The sequence below is a fragment of the Dreissena polymorpha genome, chromosome 5, assembly GCF_020536995.1.
Source record: "Dreissena polymorpha isolate Duluth1 chromosome 5, UMN_Dpol_1.0, whole genome shotgun sequence".
Taxonomy (NCBI): Eukaryota; Metazoa; Mollusca; class Bivalvia; order Myida; family Dreissenidae; genus Dreissena; species Dreissena polymorpha.
This window is the reverse complement of record NC_068359.1, coordinates 74,049,366-74,069,940: the sequence shown is the minus strand read 5'-3', so window position 1 is coordinate 74,069,940 and position 20,575 is coordinate 74,049,366. Positions and strand designations below refer to the sequence as shown.

Sequence of the window (20,575 nt, the reverse complement as noted above, 5' to 3'; positions counted from 1 at the left end):
TAGTAACAACATCATCTAGGAAGAATCATATCATTATATTACGGAACAAAAATAGAAGACGATTTATTTTTGGGGGGTACAATGGCTATGGCTGAATAATAGATTATGAACACGTCTCGCTTATCCATTACCGCAATATTTAAACATGACTAAGTTTTTTCTATCAACACATTAAAACACGCAGTTAAAATGTCGACTTCGTTTATATGACCGCGAACCTGCGCTAGTTGGTCGGAGTTTACTTCCTTATTCAGTCAGTTTAAATCTTTTGGAGCGTAAAGAACGAACAATAATGTGGAGTAACACACGTGCGTGTGTTTTTATACTTGCTACCGTTACAGTAAACGGTAAATAGTTTTATGTTCATATTTATGTGCGCACAAATATAACATGTGTTTACCCTTAAACTGTTGTGACGCTATGGTGTTTTACCTAAATATATTATTTTTGTGTAGATCTATTAAATGTGCAGGCAAGTGAAAGTAAGAGTATTTATTTGGTTAAGAATTTTTATTAAGAATTAACTGTTAATTAACATTCCATATCTTTCATTTCTAATAGAAATTCTGATGTAATTTTATCACTTGATGTTGTGGTGGATTCAAGCATTATTTTAAAATATGAAAACGTGTACTTTAGTTGCATCAGCAGGACATACATCTTACAATCAAGAAATGGGCATTAATGTATGACACTTGATACATTGCGCAACACATTTAGTGCTAATTAATCTTAATTAGAAAATGAATTGACGTGTCTCAATCATGTGAAGCTTGTTTTCAAGGGTTGTAAAGCAGTGTATAGTGTAACACTGGCAAGATTTTATAAACCATAGGCAGGTGAAACGCAGTTCATACTAAGTGAGCTGGTTTTAAAAGTTGTGTACACTTTTAATCAGTTCATTGATTGTGATCTCGCGTTAAGTGAATACTTGACAAAGCGATCAGGAACACGGGTAGGCAGTGTTATTGATTTTTCTGAAAAGTATTGTTGCTAGATTATCGCATTTAGTTTGCTGTTGAATGTATTCTGACAACCTTGATTTAAGCCATTTTCATCAAAGCAAGTAGAACTCACAACCCTGGTTCACCGAGAAATTTAGGAATAGTTGATGACGTTCCACGTAGTCATATCATCATTTCAATCATATCACCTACAAATTGTTACCCGGTTGTGCATGTTTACCTTTGAACTATTAGTAGCAGAATACAACATAACTCATTTATTTAAAACAATGATGGTCTATTATTTTTATAAATTACGTTTCAAAGTATGGTATATTTCGATAGTATTCATAAAATCTGACATCGGTAGCGCTGTGTAATGTGTGAGTTTTCGGCGTGTACAATTTAATCTTGTCCAAACGTACTTCAACGTATGCACGAACATTTTCTGTATCCGTCGTTTTTTCATCTTTGGATAATTAAAATCTCATTCAACATTAATGTAAAATTGTGTAATTATCGACGTTGATATGAAAAAACATGTTTTGAAAAGCGGTGTCAAGCAAAGGGCGTTAAACAAGCATTATTGACCGTTGTAGCGGTCCATTTTTCCCCCGGCCATTCTTTCTCCCCCCCTCCCTAGGCCAAATTCCACCCACCCCCCTACTTAAAGAATTAATTGCAACATGACTCTTGGCCATTTTTTCTCCCCTCGGTCAATTTTACGCCCTACATAAGAAGTAATTTTAACATGACTCTTGGCCAATTTTCTCCCCTCTGCCAATTCCCCCCCTCCCCACATTTAAGAATTTATTGCAACATGACTTTTGGCCATTTTTTCTCCCCTATGCCAATTCCCCCCCCCCCATAATTAAGAATTTATTTAAACATGACTCTAGACCATTTTTTCTCCCCTCGGCCAATCTGTCCCCTCCCTACTTAAAAATGTATTGCAAAATACTCTCTGACATTTGTTTCTCCCCTTTGCCGATTCCCCTCCCCCTGCTTAAAGAATCAATTGCAACATGCCTCTTGATCATTTTTTCTTCCCTCGACCAATTGTCCCCTCTACTTTAGAATTTATTTTAACATGACTCTTGGCCATTGTTACTCCCCTCTGCAAATCTCTCCCGTCCCCCCCACTTAAGAATTTATTGCAAAATGACTCTCGGCCATTTTTTCTCCCATTGGCCAATTTTTCCCCCCTACTTAAAGAATTAATTGCAACATGACTCTTGGCCATTTTTTCTCCCCTCGGCCTATTCCCTCCCCCTACTTTAGAATTTATTGCAACATGACTCTCGGCCAATTTTTCTCCCTCAGCCAATTCCCCCCCCCCACCCCCTCTACTTCAGAATTTATTTTACATGACTCTCAGCCATTTTTGTCCCATTCACCCAATTCTTTCCCCACCTTAATTATTTATTTTAACATGATCGCGACTGTCTGCCATTTTTCTCCCCTTGAGCAATTCACCCCCTCTGTACAGATGTGCTTTATAGAATAATACAAGTATCAAGTTAATAAAAGGGCAATCAAGGTCAAATGTCAAATCGGGTTAAAATATCTTTAGTACTTTTTTTAGCAACTCTCAATCAAATTCTGTTGTTAAACTACTTTTACATGGTAGGGGGAAAAAACTTGCCAGGGGTGAAAAACTGGCCGAAAAGTGAAGAAAAAATGTAAAAGATAAGTAAAATAAAAGATAAGGGGGTGGAGACAGTTTTAGCAACTCTCCATCAAATTCTGTTGTTAAAACTTCTTCTACAAGGTAAGGGGGGGGGGGGGAACTTGCCAGGGGGGATAAACTGGCCGAAAAGTGAAGAATAAATGTAAAAGATAAGTAAAATAAAAGATAAGGGGGTGGAGGCAGTTTTAGCAACTCTCCATCAAGTTCTGTTGTTAAAACTACTTTTACAAGGTAGGGGGGGGGGGAAACTTGCAAGGGGGGACAAACTGGTCGAAAAGTGAAGAATAAATGTAAAAGATAAGTAAAATAAACGATAAGGGGGTGGAGGCAGTTTTAGCAACTTGTCTCCATCAAGTTCTTTTGTAAAAACTACTTTTTCATGGTAGTGGGGAAAACTGGTCAGGGGGTAAAACTGGACAAAAAGTGAAGAATACATTTAAAACAGAAGTAAAATAACAAATAAGGGGGTAGAGGTAGTTTTAGCAACTCTCCATCAAATTATGTTGTTTAATCTACTTTTACAAGGTAGGGGGGCGGGGTAACTGGCCAGGAGGAAAAACTTGCTAAAATGTGAATAATACATGTAAAAAATAATTAAAATAAACAATAAGGGGGTGAAGGCAGTTTTAGCAACTCTCAATCAAATTCTGTTGTTAAAACTTCTTTTACATGGTAGGGGGGAAAAACTGGCCAGGGGGGAAAAATAGCCGAAACGTGAAGAATAAATGTAAAAGATAAGAAAAATAAAAGACAAGAGTGTGGAGGCAGTTTAAGCAACGCTCTATCAAATTCTTTTGTTAAAACTACTTGAACAAGGTAGGGGGGAAAAACTGGCCGGGGGGGGGAAACTGGCCGAAAGATGTAGACGGAAAGATATATTAAATGAAAAAAATCAGGGGGGGGGAAGAATTGGACTAGGGGGGAAGAATTGGCCTAGGCTACTTTTCCCCCGGGGAAAAAGTGGCCAGGGGGGAAAAAATGGCCTGTTACACCGTATTTAAGATATAAAGTATAATGTCCGTTGCTAGATCGATGCTATGTATGAATATATGGTTATTTTATGTTGTATTTTTACTGCTTTAAATATGAAACATATTTTGGTATATTTGTTCTAAGATCACTTTTTATTTCCCCTTATCAATGGTTTATTCTCACAAAAACATATATGATATGACTTAATAACTAACAAACGGGTAAGAGTAAAAAAAGGAAAACAAGACATATTTTTAAAGGTCAATAAAGCAGAACATTATTTATTTTTAGCAGATTATGAATATCATAAGGTATCTATCACGATATTCAGTTTGTTCAAAATATCTCCATGTAAATGCAAGGGATTTGAATATTAATCGTAAATACTTCGAAGACTGTTGAACGTATGTGCTGATCAGACTGCTGCCAATCTATTTTCCACAGACTGTTAAAGATATATGTTGCACAAACCATTTGACGCTTATGATACATATAATACGTTGCGTATATATTGCACATAATAAGAAACGTATACATTTCACAGACTGTTCAACATAATATTTTCAACACAGTTTAAAGTATGCGCACCGTGTACAAACAACAGGTAAAGAGCTGTTTATTAACAAAACGTCCGGCGGAGGCGATCGGTTTTTACTATGGCCATTTTCTCACATATATTCAGTAAAATGTTTTGAAACACTGTTTAACAAGAGTTATTTTCTCATCATTATGAACATACTAACCCTGCATTCAAACTTTAACTGTCAGTTTCTGACTTGTATGTCGCTAAATTGTTTTTGGTCTTTGTAACAACCTATTGTTATTAAACATGCAATAACGCGAGCGAGTGCCTATTACATATAGTTTCATGGTCAAATAATTCGCCAATCCCCATAACCTGACAATTTGTCCCCACGACTAGCCGGTAAATGATATTACATGATTCAAATAACTTGTTTAAGCATTGCTTTAATAACATCAAAAAAGAAAGTAAGAGAAAACTATGGTGCTTAACTGGTAACTTGTAGCTGGTAGAAAAAACTTGTGTTTCGATGTTTATATAATTTCATATCCTCAACATAGTTTGTATACGGATCATTTCATCGATTCTTTTTGGTAAAGTCAGTGTATCTTTCATATGAATACGATGACACCACGTGAACAACCGCAGAGTTATAGGGCTACATTTTTAATGAGCAACACTCAATGACAGTTTTAAAGTAGGATTAAACTGCTAACTTTGACGTATAAAAGCGTTAATCAATTAATAAAGCTAAGTGTATTCAAAGTTGATACCGGAAAGACATTGAGAAGTTATACACGCTCAATTTCATGTTTGTGTTTATAAATACAGTGTTATGTATATACATCTTTAATCAACTTTGAACCCGGAAGATGTCAATGCTTTTTACAAAATATCTTATGTAAAATTAAACACATTCAGAAGCATCCAGAACAAATATGTACGCTGAATATCTTAGTATCTAACATGATGACTTTAAATTGTTGATACATTCGACCCAATAAAATCCCCGTTCAGATAAAAACGCTCGTAATATGATAACGACCTACACTAACCGCTGTATCAAACAATGTAAATACTCTAATACTATATGCTACAGATTACAAATAATAAATACTCGCGGATGGTAAGAAGATAAACATTATAAAAACAAAGAGGACATGTATTTATAGGATGTTATAAATCACGCAACAATTAGACACTTTTATTAAAAGTTATCGTAGCTCTACAGCAGGAGTTACGCGACATTACAGCCGTTATTCTTTATAAAAAGTTAAGATGTACTTTTCTCAAATCAGTTGAAGGGGATAGAAATCCCCGTTTTATATTTTAAGAAATTCATACAATCTTAGGCCGAAGAAAACATGTTCCTTATTAGTTAGCTGGTTTGAATAGTAGGTACAATTTCAGCAAGTTCATCGATTTAGATGTCGCGTTAAGTGGCTACTTAATACATCATACATATACAACGTATCATTCGATTTGCTTCAAACGAGAGTTGCTAAACCTGATTAAGCTTGCTCTTAAATATATCCAGACGACCTTGAAGGCCATTTTTAATTAATTTTAATTAATCTATCAGATTGACGAAAAAAGAATAGTTCTAAAATACCGCATTTTCTTCAGTTATAAGTTTACATTGATTAAAATATTGATTAAAATATCACGACTGGTATATTACATTACTTGAAAAAGTTCATATTTTCAGTATATTTGGTAATCAAATTTCGCGATGTGAAATCGAAAGTACTTCGCGAAAATAGGTGGCATAGCGATATACACACAATAAATAACACAAATAGATAGATCATTTTATATATTAAATATATACAATTCACTACGAATGCACAATTCCCGGGTTAACCACGCGACGATGATGATCAATCTTCTTGCGTTATTTATAGTTAACTGGTAGTTACCTGGTACACATACCCAGTAAAATTGTATTACCGAATATACTGAAAATATTAAAACTTTACTACTTTTTTCAAGTAATGTAACATAACAGTCGTGATAGTTTAATCAATATAAACTAATAATTGTAAAAAACCCGCAATTTTAGAACTTTTATTTTTTTCATCAATCTGGTTGACAGTCCCTTTAAACAAGTCGCATCGATATTTTTTATTCCGTATGATCAGAGGGGGTAATTACGTGATAGTCAAGATGGCGACATCCAGACCGAGACAGTTATTTTTCGCCGTGTTATACCCTTAATTACTTCTGTTTATTTTGTAAATGACGCTCACTTTCCAGACATATCAGTAAAATGGTGATTAGCGTTATTATGTATTTAAATTCGCTTTATATCTTGACTTTACTCCCCGCAAATTCTCTTAGTGGAGCCCTAATTAGGTCATTCCGCTAAGAAATTTCGCACCGAGTAAAGTCGAGATATAGAGCGAATATAAAAGCCAGTAACTTTCTTCCTAATATGGCTGGAAAGTTTGGCATAAAAAATAATAATAAAAGTAATAAAGGGTATAAAACTACGAAAAATGCCTGCCTCGGCATGGACGTCTCCATCTTATCTGTCACGTGATTACCCCCTCCGATGATCTTCACAGAAGTTAACGAATGATTCACGACGACACACTTTCTGGTATCATCATATTTATTACCTCACTGTCACATTGTAAAACAATGTTGTTATACTTTTAAACATTAATTGCATGAAAAGTAAACTATTCATAAAATAGCAATTATGTTGTCTTATTATTAGAGTTACGCTTCAAAGTATGCTATACATTCATATAACGGTAGAAATGAAAACAATACTCTGAAAGCATTATCGCAGTATCACGTTGGAGTGGTATATATATATATATATATATATATATATATATATATATATATATATATATATATATATATATATATATATATATATATATATATATATATATATATGCATCGGGCATGCTACACATAAAACATATGGAAGGGAATGTCCGCCAGCCAATTCGTTTTTGCTAAATGACAATTGCATATAGCATAATGACAAATGCATATTGCTTAACGACAACTCCATGATGACATATTACCATTACATTTTGGTACATGACGAATTCTTTTTGTATTGTGCTATTCGTTACCAACATATTGTTTGTACATTCCGACTTTACACTAGTAATTACACTAGCAATTACACTAGTATTATCACTAGCAATTCAACAAAACGAAAGCAATATGCACTAAGCATGCTGCAAGGCATGACGCAACACGAAGTTAATCAAATGCGCGCACGCATATATAAACGCACGCATACACGCGTATGCACACATTCAAACACGTGCGTATCGAGCACTGACCACGCGGTCATACAACTAAGTGTCATTATGTCTTAAAATCTGCGAATATATCATATTCTTTCAAATACACTTTTCTGATCGAATACATCTCTTTGCGGTATTTACTATCAGCAAAACAAGCTCGGACGCCAAAATAATTGTTTCCACAAAAGTAGTCTTCACGCCGGAAATTATCGTACACCTGCTAGATTTTTTTTTTGGCTCCCTGTATTATATTTGCGCTAGAACGTTATTATTGGTTCCATCTAATAAAATAACGCTGTACATGCATAGAAAGATCATCGAAGCAACAAAGTATACTGCACTTAGGCGAGCACAGAAGTAAATAGCAGTGGTATAAATTAACATTTCAATATTGCGAAGCTGAACGCAAATTCCATTACACCAAAAACAAATTGTATTCATTAAGGGACCGAACATACGCCTTAAGGCGCATTAAATATTAATTGTTTCTATAGCAAATGCAAGAAACAAACATACAATTGTAATGCAACAGAATTCAAATGCAAGTTATCATACGTCAAAGTGGAGTTGGCAATAAGGAATACAAATTGTCATTTAGAAATATGAAATTGTCATTTAGCAACAAGCATGTACTGGCGGATAAACCATTCCTTAAAAACTATGTGGAAGATCTCCTTAACTTTTTGCAAATGATTTGCTTGATTTTCAAGTGGAAAACGCTCCTTTAATTATTGTGTAAATATATATTGTCTACTGCAGTAAGTACTCGTTCTAAAAAAGCACAGGTTGTACTGTATTAAGTCATTACAATGTATTGAAGATGTTTGCTGACGTAATCAACATTTATAGGATTTTTCGTCATGCCACACGAACGGATACATATATTCAGATGTTAATATAGCTTTTGTTTGTTGCGATATAACTTATGCTTGATATGAACATCGTGAGATGGTAAGACGAATGAGCATAATACAAATGCTTATGTTGAAATGCAATCCTCAATTGAATTACATTCCATAGAATGTATTGTCATGCCCTAGATTGTTTATGAAAACATGTGTTTATGTTCATGTACATTGTTCATTTTTACCGTTTATGTTTTGCATCTAAATGACTATGTCACTGTTATTTAATGCTTTTATTGGATGCTGTGTGGAAGTTAGAGCTGATAACAGCCGATGCCTACCTTTTGCGCTTCTTTATTATTTGTAATATCCTTTTTAAAAGTCTCATTGTTTAAGCGTCTGTTAATGTGGCAGCCATTTTTGCATAAACAGGAAGTTGATTTCCTGATGCTGACATAAGTGCCTTCTGGGTAGTTTACACTGACTACAGTATTTTGACAGTTTCGTCATACAATATCTTTTGTTAAATACTCATATTCCTTCTTAAAAATTGTTTAAAAAGGTAATAGTCATCTTTATAAATGATTTATTGATTTAATTGATATGTATTTGACTACTGCTTCATTGTAATATCGTCAGAAATATCATTTTAATATGAGTGACATTTACCGTGTCAAGAACGCTCAAATTTTATTGTGCGCTCTTGCGCGCTTTACTGCTCGTTGTTTGTGCGCTTTTTGTGCACAATTCATATGTGCGCTTTTACGTTATTATTGCACAACGTTATGTGTGCGCTTTTGGAGAGTATAAAAGGCACTGAAAATTCTCATTCGAGGACTCTGAACTTTGTTTTCCTAGGTGTGAGACCTATTTTATTTTTCTTATATAAGCATTTAAAATACATTTTTCAATAAGACTTAGCTATTAAAATTCAGACTGAATTTTATAAATACTTAAAAATTGCATTTGTCATCTTTTTAGAACATTATAAAATAGAAAGTGCAAATACTTAACATGACACATGTACGTGTATATTGCTGTATTATAATGTAAATGTCTGAAAATTAATCTGTCTGTTAAGAAATATATATATTGAAAGTTGTTATTTATTTATTCGTTATGAATGAATAAAATTTAGAAAGGTTATAAATCTTGAGTTTGTATATTTGTTTGACAATTTTAAAACAACTGAATAGGCAAAATGTTATTCTTAGTTTACTGTTTATCAGAGTCCATTTTAGTTCCATGTTAAACTTGAACAAAAGCTTCAAGTTTGGAAAAGTTAAAGAAACAGAAGTAAAATCACAGCTGCCGCTCGGCTCGTGACAGTATGTTACGAAGTATGATACAACACATGTTTGACTCAACAATTTATCTGCATATATTGGTCGATTTTAGCGTAATATGTCACTTAAAGTTTTAAATCATCGACTTATTATTAGCTGCGTTATTACCCGCAAAAAAGTTTGAATTTCATAACGGACTTAAGTTTTGAGGAAATATTGTCGTTGTAAATAAGTACACTTGAGGCATTTGATTTAGTTAGACGTGTGCATGTTGAAATATGTTCTCTCCGTAAAGTTATGTTCGTGTGGGTAAGAGTACTGCGACGAACAATTAATTGCCTAAAGCTACTTTCTAATTATTACAGATTCACTTTAAAAGTAATTGTTCGTTGCAATATCAAGACACATGTGCATTATGCGTTTTGTGTATACTCACTATAAACTAAGTAACTGCATTTTGAGATACTTTAATTCTGATCTGTATTTTGTACTGGTTCTTCAAAATATTGAAAGGTCAAATTGTTTATCTCTTTCACTCGCATACAGCATATGGTTGCAGTTGATTACGCTATCAACTGGATAAAGTTCACGTTACATTAACAATTAAAACTACGTCAACTCTTTTATTTCACAAAGCACTAACTAAAAAACGGTATTCTAACAAATAGGAACAACTAGTGTAAATAATAATGTACTAAATCAATAACACATGTGTCTTTCATTGCTAGCATTTCAAAATTTATAGGTTTGTATGTACACTTTCTCTTTCTGTTGATGATTTTTATTTTCAAGTATTGGCAAAATATTGGAATCGATGAACGTCAAAAAAGTCTGTCAAATTTGTCAATTCTACCGTAAACAGATCGGAGAACTTGTAGATTATATGTATGGCGATTTCAAATGTAATGTTGTCAATACATCGCTGTATTCGATTACAATGTATCTCGGCACAACCGGTCAATGGTAGAGGTCCGAATTCAAGAAAAACAATTATTTTTTTGGATAACCCAGCGTATTGGTTAAATTATGATATAATGATACAAATATGATATTGAATGGTGTAACACGGGATTGAGAATGAAAACGTGTGTTGCTTGTGGACGAGGAAGTTGCTAGGAAGTTGCAATTTCAAAAAGAAAAGGAGAGTGCAGAAAAAATGTACGGGTTAAAACTGATCTTGATTTTTTTTTGTGTTTTGATGTACAACTAGTATGCCTATTCGATGCATTCAACAAAAGTTATGACGACATGAATAACGTACAATCTATAAATTATTAGTGCATATACCAATTTAATTAATTGATAAGTATGGTGTAACGAAACGTACAAAGCATCGATACCCACACGAACAAACTAAAAATGCTCTCGTATATTTTTATAAATATAGAAACAAAAAACAGCCGAAATAAACTTAATATATGGGTTTTCAGAAAATATTAGACTTCTTCAAGCGTATCTGAACTTTCTTACATAACGAACTTGATATTAATACAGTCACATGCATGTTTACATAGTTTCGGTTTTACGAAAAAATATACCCGTGAAAGACGAGTGATTCCATGACTATAACTACACCTAAGCAAACCCACCCAACGAAAACTGTCTAAGACAGAAAACACCTGAATCAATTCGAACAAAAAAGGCCGCCCATGTATACACATAAGAAATACAAACAGCGGCACTATCAAAGAAGCCGACGTATTCGTCCAACTCAATCTATGACTCCAATGCAACACGCCCTATTGAAAATGTTTAAAAAGCTGATATGTAAAATGTTAAAAAATATCCAGATTGATGATGTTATAATAGCTTATTAACCATAACAATAAAACACATATCCAACATATTCCAGCTTCAGATATCATCTACACTATATCCAATTGGACTGATGCAGGTTGCACGCTCGCTGTTCCGAAATTGAAGTATTCTATACACGGAGGATGGCAATTGAACGAGACATTGCCTGATATCCCAGCAGACGGAGTTTGGATTGGCTACTTAAACGCTACTGTAGCGTTAGACTATCTTGGTAACTACGAGTATATCAATTATGACGAGATAAGTTTTCTTAAGTCGCATTATAGACAAAAGAAGTGCTTAATCGTTTTACTATGTACATTAGGAGGATCTTATTTTGAATTATCAGTATACATGTTCCCTTTTTATGCTTAAGGATGTGCCATAAACAATACTAATGACACAATACATGTGAAAAGCATTGGTGATTGCTGCCATCTATGCATGGGAACTGCCTTTGGGGTTAAAACATCACAAGTCAGTATACTCGTATTTGTTGGATATATAGTAGGCTTTTTAGGAAAATGCTATTCTTTTGAATTTGTATTGTATTCTTTAGCCGGTAAGTTCACTTTTCAGCGAAATGTTTAACTATTAACACACAGTAATACGATAAAAAATGTGAGTACCAATCATAATTACCCTCTTTAAAACTAGGTTCATGACTTGCGTATGTTAGGAGAACTGAATCAAAAAGCGCGAAGAGTAATTTCTTTTTTGTCTTTTTATAGTTGCAATGTTTGTTTTTGAGCAGCAGGAAAATATCGAATGCGTGTGCATGGCGAAGTTTGGTAATCTAAACGAAACGTCATGTACCTACAGCTGTGATCATCAATATATGTGTGGAAAAGAAAATAAGTACGCAGTTTATAATATTATTAAAGGTATGAATACTCTAAACTTTCTTACTTTTGACTTTGAATGTTGAAGTATTTTTCACAGTGGTTATATGCAAATGGTTACATGGTATATATATAATATGTATATATATGCATAGCAACAATGTGGTTATGTCTCATCTGTTTCAGTTGAGGCCATACCCTCTTTTACTTATGGTTTGTCTTGCCTGGACTATTACTATGTAAGTTCCGAATTGGGAACTTGCAGTGGCCGATTTAATAGACTCCTTTGCAGCAGTGTGTTAAACGGTATATTAACGGGGTCCTTTTATAAAACTATATTAGTTGTATGTTTACGAATAAATACTTATTTAAATTTTAAATAAAAATTTACTAGTGTCATGGGTAAATACACAGTTACAATAAGGAAATCTTTTCGTTTTGTTGTTGAGATAACAACCGAGTTGCTGCGGTCCAAGATGTGAATGAATTGCCGACTTCATGGTCTGAAGCAAATATAGTTTGTTTGAACAATGGGCTGATGCCGGCAACAATTGAAAGTATACAAAATGGACAGAAATTTGGGACATTTCGTCAATCAGATGATCAACCTCACTGGACAGGGGTTATACAAACGCATACTTTTCTAAAGGCTGACAATCACGGTAATGGCTTTGTTCAACTTATTGGAAAAAAAAACTTTAGTCAATATAAATAAAAGAATAATAACAAATAATGAACAGTAACATCTCCACCTAGATGTATAATATATGATGATGCGTTATATAAATTAAGTACCTTATTCACATTACACCACATTATTCACATGATACATGCTTATTTAACGCATTTTAAACTATCAACCGCTTTGTTGAACAGAGCAGGCAACATTTTTGTATGTGCTGTTGCTTTGATTTGGGTATGATATCTCACTATTTAAACTGCGCAGAAGTTATTGCAAAGTTACATTAATTAACTGATAAATCATTTTAATAAGCATTTAATAAAACGTAGACTTCAATTATGTTTAGGAAAAGCCTGTCAAATTGTTTTCCTTCAGTATCGAGAGTTTTAGTTTGAACTGTTGCCCTTGGCCTTACGGCCTCTGTCAATACTTAAAAATTTAGCAGCGCTACTTCGGAAGAAAACCAGACTGCCATCCGATTAATATGTGTATAATATGAACAAAAACTTAAATGCGTACATTTTAGATCAATGGGCTCTGGAGAAAGTGTTTGCATTCGTTACAATTGACGGCAACATTGATTTTAAGGTCGACAGACTGAGACACCGACTTTGTATTGGAGGTAATCTATATGTGTATACTAATATTATATCGGGTGTGTTTAGAGCACAACACCATTTAATTACATCATGCAAATGTTTTGAAATGACAAACAATAACACAATAACATGTAAATATTTCATGTTCATTTGTTTTAGTACCGCCAGTTCCAAGTACAGTAGAACAAAATACACCATTTACCATGATGGTCACTCAACAACCACCAGCAGATGGTAAGCAATCAATTTTGTTTCGTTTATAAGTATACATGCGTCAACATTACATTTAAAGTGCATAGTTAAAAAAATGGTTACGCTTTATCATAAAATATTATTTATATACGTGAACAAAACATGTCTAAATGAAATATCAGAAACTAATACTGAACTTTATTTATGTGTGTCATTGGTTTAAATATTTTAATCGAAACAATAAGATCAGTTTTGTGTAACAGCTGCAACACAATCAAACACTGCAAAAATAACTTCATGGACTACGACTTTGATGTCAACAGCACAACATACCAAAACATCGCAAGTTCAAGGTACACATTGCCAGTAACTCTTCATTTACGTTAAAACGTCGATATAAATTTTCTGTTTCATAACCTATATTTTAATTTGTTCACCGAGAATGAAATGTTATGTGCAAATAGTAAATATTGTAAAGATGTGTATCACGTTCGGATCACCAAACGGGCAATACATATTTGCAATAGTCAATACTAATGGTAATTGTGCATATTTTGTTTGTTTTTATTGCTGCATTACAAATTTAAATATTGATCATCTGGGATATTTCTCGAAGCAACAGAAACATTATCATTTAAGCAAGCATTAAAAGATGTTTACAACATTTAGTTGAACCCAGTCATTTAAACATTATTATTTTATTAAATTGCCACAACAGTGTTTGCGCACAATTACTATGAAGATTTTTACTGAAAGTTTTGCTAACAAAATGATATAGCCGTAACGAATGATGATCTATCATAATTGTATTTATGGCAGATTAATTTCCTCCATAAGTCGAGAAGTGTTATACTAGAATTTTACACTTATATTGAGGTTTTAGCTTATGTGGTAACATTGTTCGTTTTCTGCTCATACATGAAAGTAAGTATAGCCAAGCTAAAATTAAAATTTATATTGATAAAAACATGCTAGCGTCAAAATTATTTTAATAACTACAAGGTTACAATTACTCTTGAAGAAGAGTATGAAAACTAAAGAACATATTATTATATTAAGTGTCGTATTCGCCCATAAATATATAACTTTAAAGGGTTCTACACAATTTGGAAATAACTTGCTGTTTATGTTGACCGATTTTAAATATGTCGCGTTAACAATAGTATACCTTGAAGTTAATAACCGATAGCTTTTGGTATTCAGGAGGAAATAAATCATCATTGATGATAACCCAATATTAATTCGTGTAGTCATGTAAATAATTTATAGTGTGTTTTTACGTTTCTTTACAGAAACATCGACTGTTGCTATCGCAGTTGGTATCACCTTCGGATTTATATTCATGATCGCTGGAGTAGTTGTGATTGTCTTATATAAGAGGTTTGTTACACATTTAACTGTTTTTCATGTATTCATGCCGAGACATACGTTATGAATTTACTTAATTGTACACCTATTCGAGATGATGTGAACGACCTTTAATGCCAATACACACAAACGCAATTTATTTTCGTAAGGAACCTGTCCCCAGCTTTTACAGTCCAGTCCATTTACAGATTTTAAAATAATGAGGCAAATATAATATATAATAGCAGACAATAATACTTCATTAAAGGCTATGGTCAAACTGACAGTAAAATATCAAATAATTGTGTGATGTATACGTTTGTTAACCAATGCTATGACGGGAAGGTTTTATAAGTTCCAGTGATTTTTTAAAGGGAGATTATACGATTTGTATATGTGTTAAATTGTAATATATTGATAAAAATATGTTACAATTACACAAAATAGGCAATACAAATTATACATTGAAGACGAATTTCATAAAATGCAGCAAAGACAAATTAGCGCCAAGAGCCAATTGCGACGAAGATGTTTCGTACATAGTTTCCTACAATAACCGAAGCATTCGTCTTTTTTTTAGGATCGGAGTTAGTGTTCGTGTGTCGTATGAATAGATATCGTTGCAGGAAATTAAAATGATCCGTAAAACTAAATTTAGATTTAAATCGTTCATGCTTGATATACATGCTTGCGAATTCGATTGTACATACATTTTCGATTTCAGAATAAAATATCTGGCTTATTTCGCATTTTTCGACACATGTTGTTCTTAACTTTTATTTTTATTTATATTGAAATATATGTATAATACCTTTTTTACACATTTTATATAAATTCATAAATATTTGACAAAATCGTATAATCTCCCTTTAATATCTAAATTTTTAGTTGTGTTTACTCTTAAATACATATACAATATATCAAATCACGTAATAGAACCAATTAGATAAATGTATTGTATATAAATACCAATTAGATTTATTTAATGTATAATTTATAGTTATTTATGAATGTGTTAGTCCCCTCTGACAGACATGTGACATACACGCAACAAGGTGTCTACTTTATTTTCTGTATTTAGAAAAAATACACGAAACAAACATGTAATGTTATTTGTGAAACTTAAATTTCAATTTTGAAAAACTAAAACAAAAACAATAAAGCGCTTTTTGGTCTCATTTTATCGTGACTCAGAATGTTAATGTTCTTATGCTTCTGGTTTAAAAGTACGACCGGGTTCATCAATAAGTATTGTTTTGGTCCATATGTACAGCAAATGATCACTATCCTCTGAAATATGAATCAATGCCAATGAAGCGGTGACAATAATGCCCTGTTGATGCTACTGAATGTGTATGTATTTACTTATTTTATGCGTTCTAACTGTTGTGTAGTGTATCGGAATAACACGGTTGTTTTTTTTTTTAGAGGATCAATACCTTGCAATAAAAAGACAGAAAATGAGAAACATCTAGAAGACAATCCGGAATTGGAAGAGCATAAGAGTCACGGGAAAAGCATTGAAGAGAATGTGCCTAATCATAATTATTTTATCCTAGAGAAATGTGAGCAATCTATTAAAGACAACGTTGAACGTTACAATGAAGCAAGTGAGGCAAATATGGACGAAGATTATAACACCCTACAAGAGACAGGTGAATCTTTTGAGAAGAACGGTAATTATGACTGTACAACCAATGTTTTAACATCAGGCTTCAATGCCAGAAAACCGGACAATATTTACAACAAACTCAAGATTGGCCGACCAGGCGATTATGATCAAGGAATACAAGGACAGGAAGGGGCTAAGGCTTCAGATGACGATTACGATACAACTTTAGCAGTATTAACCCATGTGAAGGATGACATTAGCGACTATAATCATATACCACTCACTGCTTATAACGCAGACGGAACAGGTGATGACATCAAAGGCAATAAAGGTGGCGATTACGATGCCATAAATAGTATGAAGTTCAAGGTCGTCCAATCCGACTCTTTGGACTACACACTCGTTAAGAAAGATCGAATGAACTAAGGATAATTCAATGAGTCAATCAAATATCTCGATATCTTTTGATAAATATTACATAAAAGTCGTAGACAGTTGAAGGGTATAGTAAATGTTGCTCATTAAGGAGAGCTATATAATTCGAGGTCGAATGCTATTTACGGAAATCAACAGTATTACTTGCAGATTTTATTGAAAAATCAAGCGCTCATCACCATCATTTTCGCGTTTATTTTTATAGTATTTACTAATTATTAAGTTTAAAAAAAATGAAAATCCGTGTAATTTGTTGAACACCAAGACGCAATGAGCATTTAACAGTAAAGCGCCGTCGGGATATGTTACGTTAAATAGTAATTGCATAAAAAATTAAGCCCGAATAGGTATTTTGGGATTTTACAATCGGAAGTGATGAATAATAGAATAACAAATGTATCTTTATTAGACTAGGTATACAACAATATTATTTGTGTTGCAGTCGATTAAATAAACTTACAAATATGCGTTGGATCCTATCAGAAATATTTCAATTCACGCACATGTTAATTTTATGTCAATAGTGATCCTAAACGTCATGGTGTTAACAAATAAAACCTTGTTTTAACGTGAATTTTGTTCATTTGAGGTCACAGATGCTAATGAACTTTTAGTAAAATCGATGACTCGCTATATATCTACTTGTTAATGTTTAAATAGGTATTGGCTATACGTGGTTTTGTTATTTAACCTATGCTGTTTTGCAAATTCCCATGCCACTCAATAACCCTTATATTTTTACCTCTTGATTAAACGAACGCTTTTCAAGGCGAACGATTGCTGTTGTCATTTTTTCTTTTCCATATATAAGAAACCAATTAAATTATACAAATACATTATAAATTATTATCTTGCTGATGGAATTGTACAATTTCACCCTATTGGTTATTTGGATACATATTTGTTCACGTTTTGTATGCGAAATAATAAAAATATGTATACATTAAATACACCAGTCGCGATTAATAATTCTAAACAATATATCACAATCATTTTTCGTCTTGTTTTAACATCAACTGTTTCATTTGAGAAACATAATTATGTAATAACCAGTCAAATGCAATTGTCAAATTGAAATACAAACAAGTTATATTTATGCATCCGATCAAAAGTATTTTATGTCCCCGAATTGTCTAATGTTTAATATCGCACCGAACCTTATACTTTGCCTGGTATTATTCACCAATTCACGTGTAAATACAAATATACCTAAATCCGATTTTAACCTGTAAGGTATCAAAATGACCGTTCTAGCTTGATTATGGTAATGTGTTATGTAGTTTTATGTGTACTGTATTAAATATGCAATTGGTCAGTGTTAAAAATAAAATGCAAGCCAATGCAAAGTATTCCAGATAATGTTTCTTTAGCTGAAAACTTACTATATATTTAACAATAAATGACTTAATAAGACCTGTTTTGGCTGTTTGGACTGACACTTTCAGAACATTACAATTTAAAGACTATCCAACAATAGTTATATGCTAGTTCTTAGCTTTATATTAAAGACGCATTCTTTTACACTTTAATATTTTACGTAACGTAAAAATCAAATGCGATGGCAGAATTTGTACTATGGTATAGTAAGATTTTATTTTACACATACATGTACATTGCATAGTGATAAAATCTCATTTGTTTTAAAGAAAACATAATCGATTGTATTCATAAATACGTATTTATCGCATAAATTATCTCGAAGAGGCAAACCTTAAAGAAAAAGGGTATTTAAGCTTTCGAACATTTGCTTTTGACAATTTTTAACCGGCGGCCGTTATATTAAATTTTCGACGTAACAATTTAAGAACATGACCTTTAATTTATTTGTACAAGTTTAGAAACAAATCATAGATACATTTCCAAATAAAGTTTCCAGTTACCTGAGATATCTTTGTAATGCAATATGCAGCAAGCAAGCTAATTGAATCTCCAATCCTAATATAAGGAACTTAATTACGGCAACTGTGTGGCTTAAGTACAATTATTTGTTATTACTGCAACATGTACGTATATGCAATCATGTTTGAAGTACACGCGCAAAACATTGTACCAATACAATCACGCCACTAATCGTTCGATGCTATGAACATGCTTCAAATATTGCAGGTGTTACACCTTATATATTAATGATATATTTTTTTAATATACTAAAGATGTCGTACACGAGAATTTACATCTATACAAAAATAAATATTCCATAATTTCTTTACTCAATGACTTTCTAAATGTTGGCGTGAGCATAATCCGTATCGTCGCATTGTGGAAGTTTTGTCTTTATCCCATGGAACAAATCATAGCCCCCTTGTTCATAATTGTTCTTTCCATATCCTCGTGTAACGGTTGTACTAACAACATGATTATAGTCCGAGACATCATCGTTCCTGCCCACAAAATTAGTTGTGTCGTAGTCGTCGCCTGTACGAGTCATGTTATTCTCGAGTCTTCCTGTGTGGTCATAGGCTCCGTGCCGTTCTATCTTAGGTTTGTTGTATATATTATCCCGTTTCCTGCTATCGGATTCAGATGATAAGGTATTCGTTGTGTGGTCATACTCATCGTTGCCATCAGGCATACGTTCATATGTTTGGTCAGTGACCTCGGTTGAATAATAATGATCAGCATCACAATTGCTCTCAGCTGGTTCTGCTGAGTTATAATGATCGACAGTGCCTTTAAATGATTGCACGAACTAGACTTGATTTTCACAGGTTTTGTCATGTGGTCGGATCCCTAACGTGTGTGATCCGCCGGCAGAAGTGTCATTTGTGTCAGTATTCTTCCCATTTTTGCACGCAAATGCACCTCTGAAATTGTTTCATCCGAACATATAATTAATTATAACATCAAATGTTTCATTATTCATGTATAACATATAAAAACATGCAACCATTAATAAAACTAATCTGCAAAATTAAGAGTGCATGTACGTTCTAGCAAAACTATATTGATATTAAACGATTTTTGGAACGGCATTTTGAATATTCATAGTACCAGTTATAACAACAATCTTTATCTGTATTGCTATATTTGTCGTGATACCATTAACGTGTGTAGCACAGTTATAAATTATTTCGAATAAAGAGACATTTTAAATGTATGATTAAGCTATTTGACATGGATATTACATTAACTTATTACACATTAAACGCAATACCTTCTTCGCAGTACAATAATGACAATCACTGCTCCGACTGCGCACACTAATCCAACTGCAACACCGATACCTACATATACAGCTGAAACAAATGTTAATATAAAATCATTACTGTAAAGTAAATATGTGTATCTAACATTTGTATTTGTCAATCATGCACAACTCTCTTAATCAAAAGCGATGCTGCAAATGTATTGTCATACACGTCAATCCCAGATTAGCAACTATACTAGTATTACTTGCCGATACAAACTTGATATTGATCTTTATGAATATTGTTAAATTCCGTTACGATAAATATACATTAGTTCTCGCATCAGATTCGTGCAAATTGGCTAAACATGTATGAAATATAATATGTGTTTAAGGCATCATTACTG

The 20,575-nt window shown here is 33.0% G+C and overlaps 1 protein-coding gene across 3 annotated transcripts; it reads left to right on the top strand.

Annotated features, from left to right (window-relative positions):
* The first annotated feature begins 183 nt into the window (after window positions 1-183).
* Window positions 184-17,820, top strand: LOC127882239 (uncharacterized). 3 transcript variants are annotated; one of them, XM_052430767.1, is made up of 11 exons: window positions 184-347; window positions 11,388-11,564; window positions 11,709-11,809; window positions 12,087-12,216; window positions 12,361-12,480; window positions 12,624-12,836; window positions 13,383-13,478; window positions 13,615-13,689; window positions 13,911-14,000; window positions 14,940-15,027; window positions 16,423-17,820. In XM_052430767.1, the coding sequence occupies exons 1-11, from the start codon at window positions 293-295 to the stop codon at window positions 17,030-17,032; spliced, it is 1,755 nt and encodes a 584-aa protein (XP_052286727.1). In that variant the 5' UTR covers window positions 184-292; the 3' UTR covers window positions 17,033-17,820. The 3 variants fall into 3 exon arrangements, with proteins under 3 accessions (XP_052286727.1, XP_052286728.1, XP_052286729.1); XM_052430768.1 differs by lacking the exon at window positions 184-347 and adding an exon at window positions 837-955; XM_052430769.1 differs by lacking the exons at window positions 184-347; window positions 11,709-11,809 and adding an exon at window positions 837-955.
* The last annotated feature ends 2,755 nt before the right edge of the window (window positions 17,821-20,575 follow it).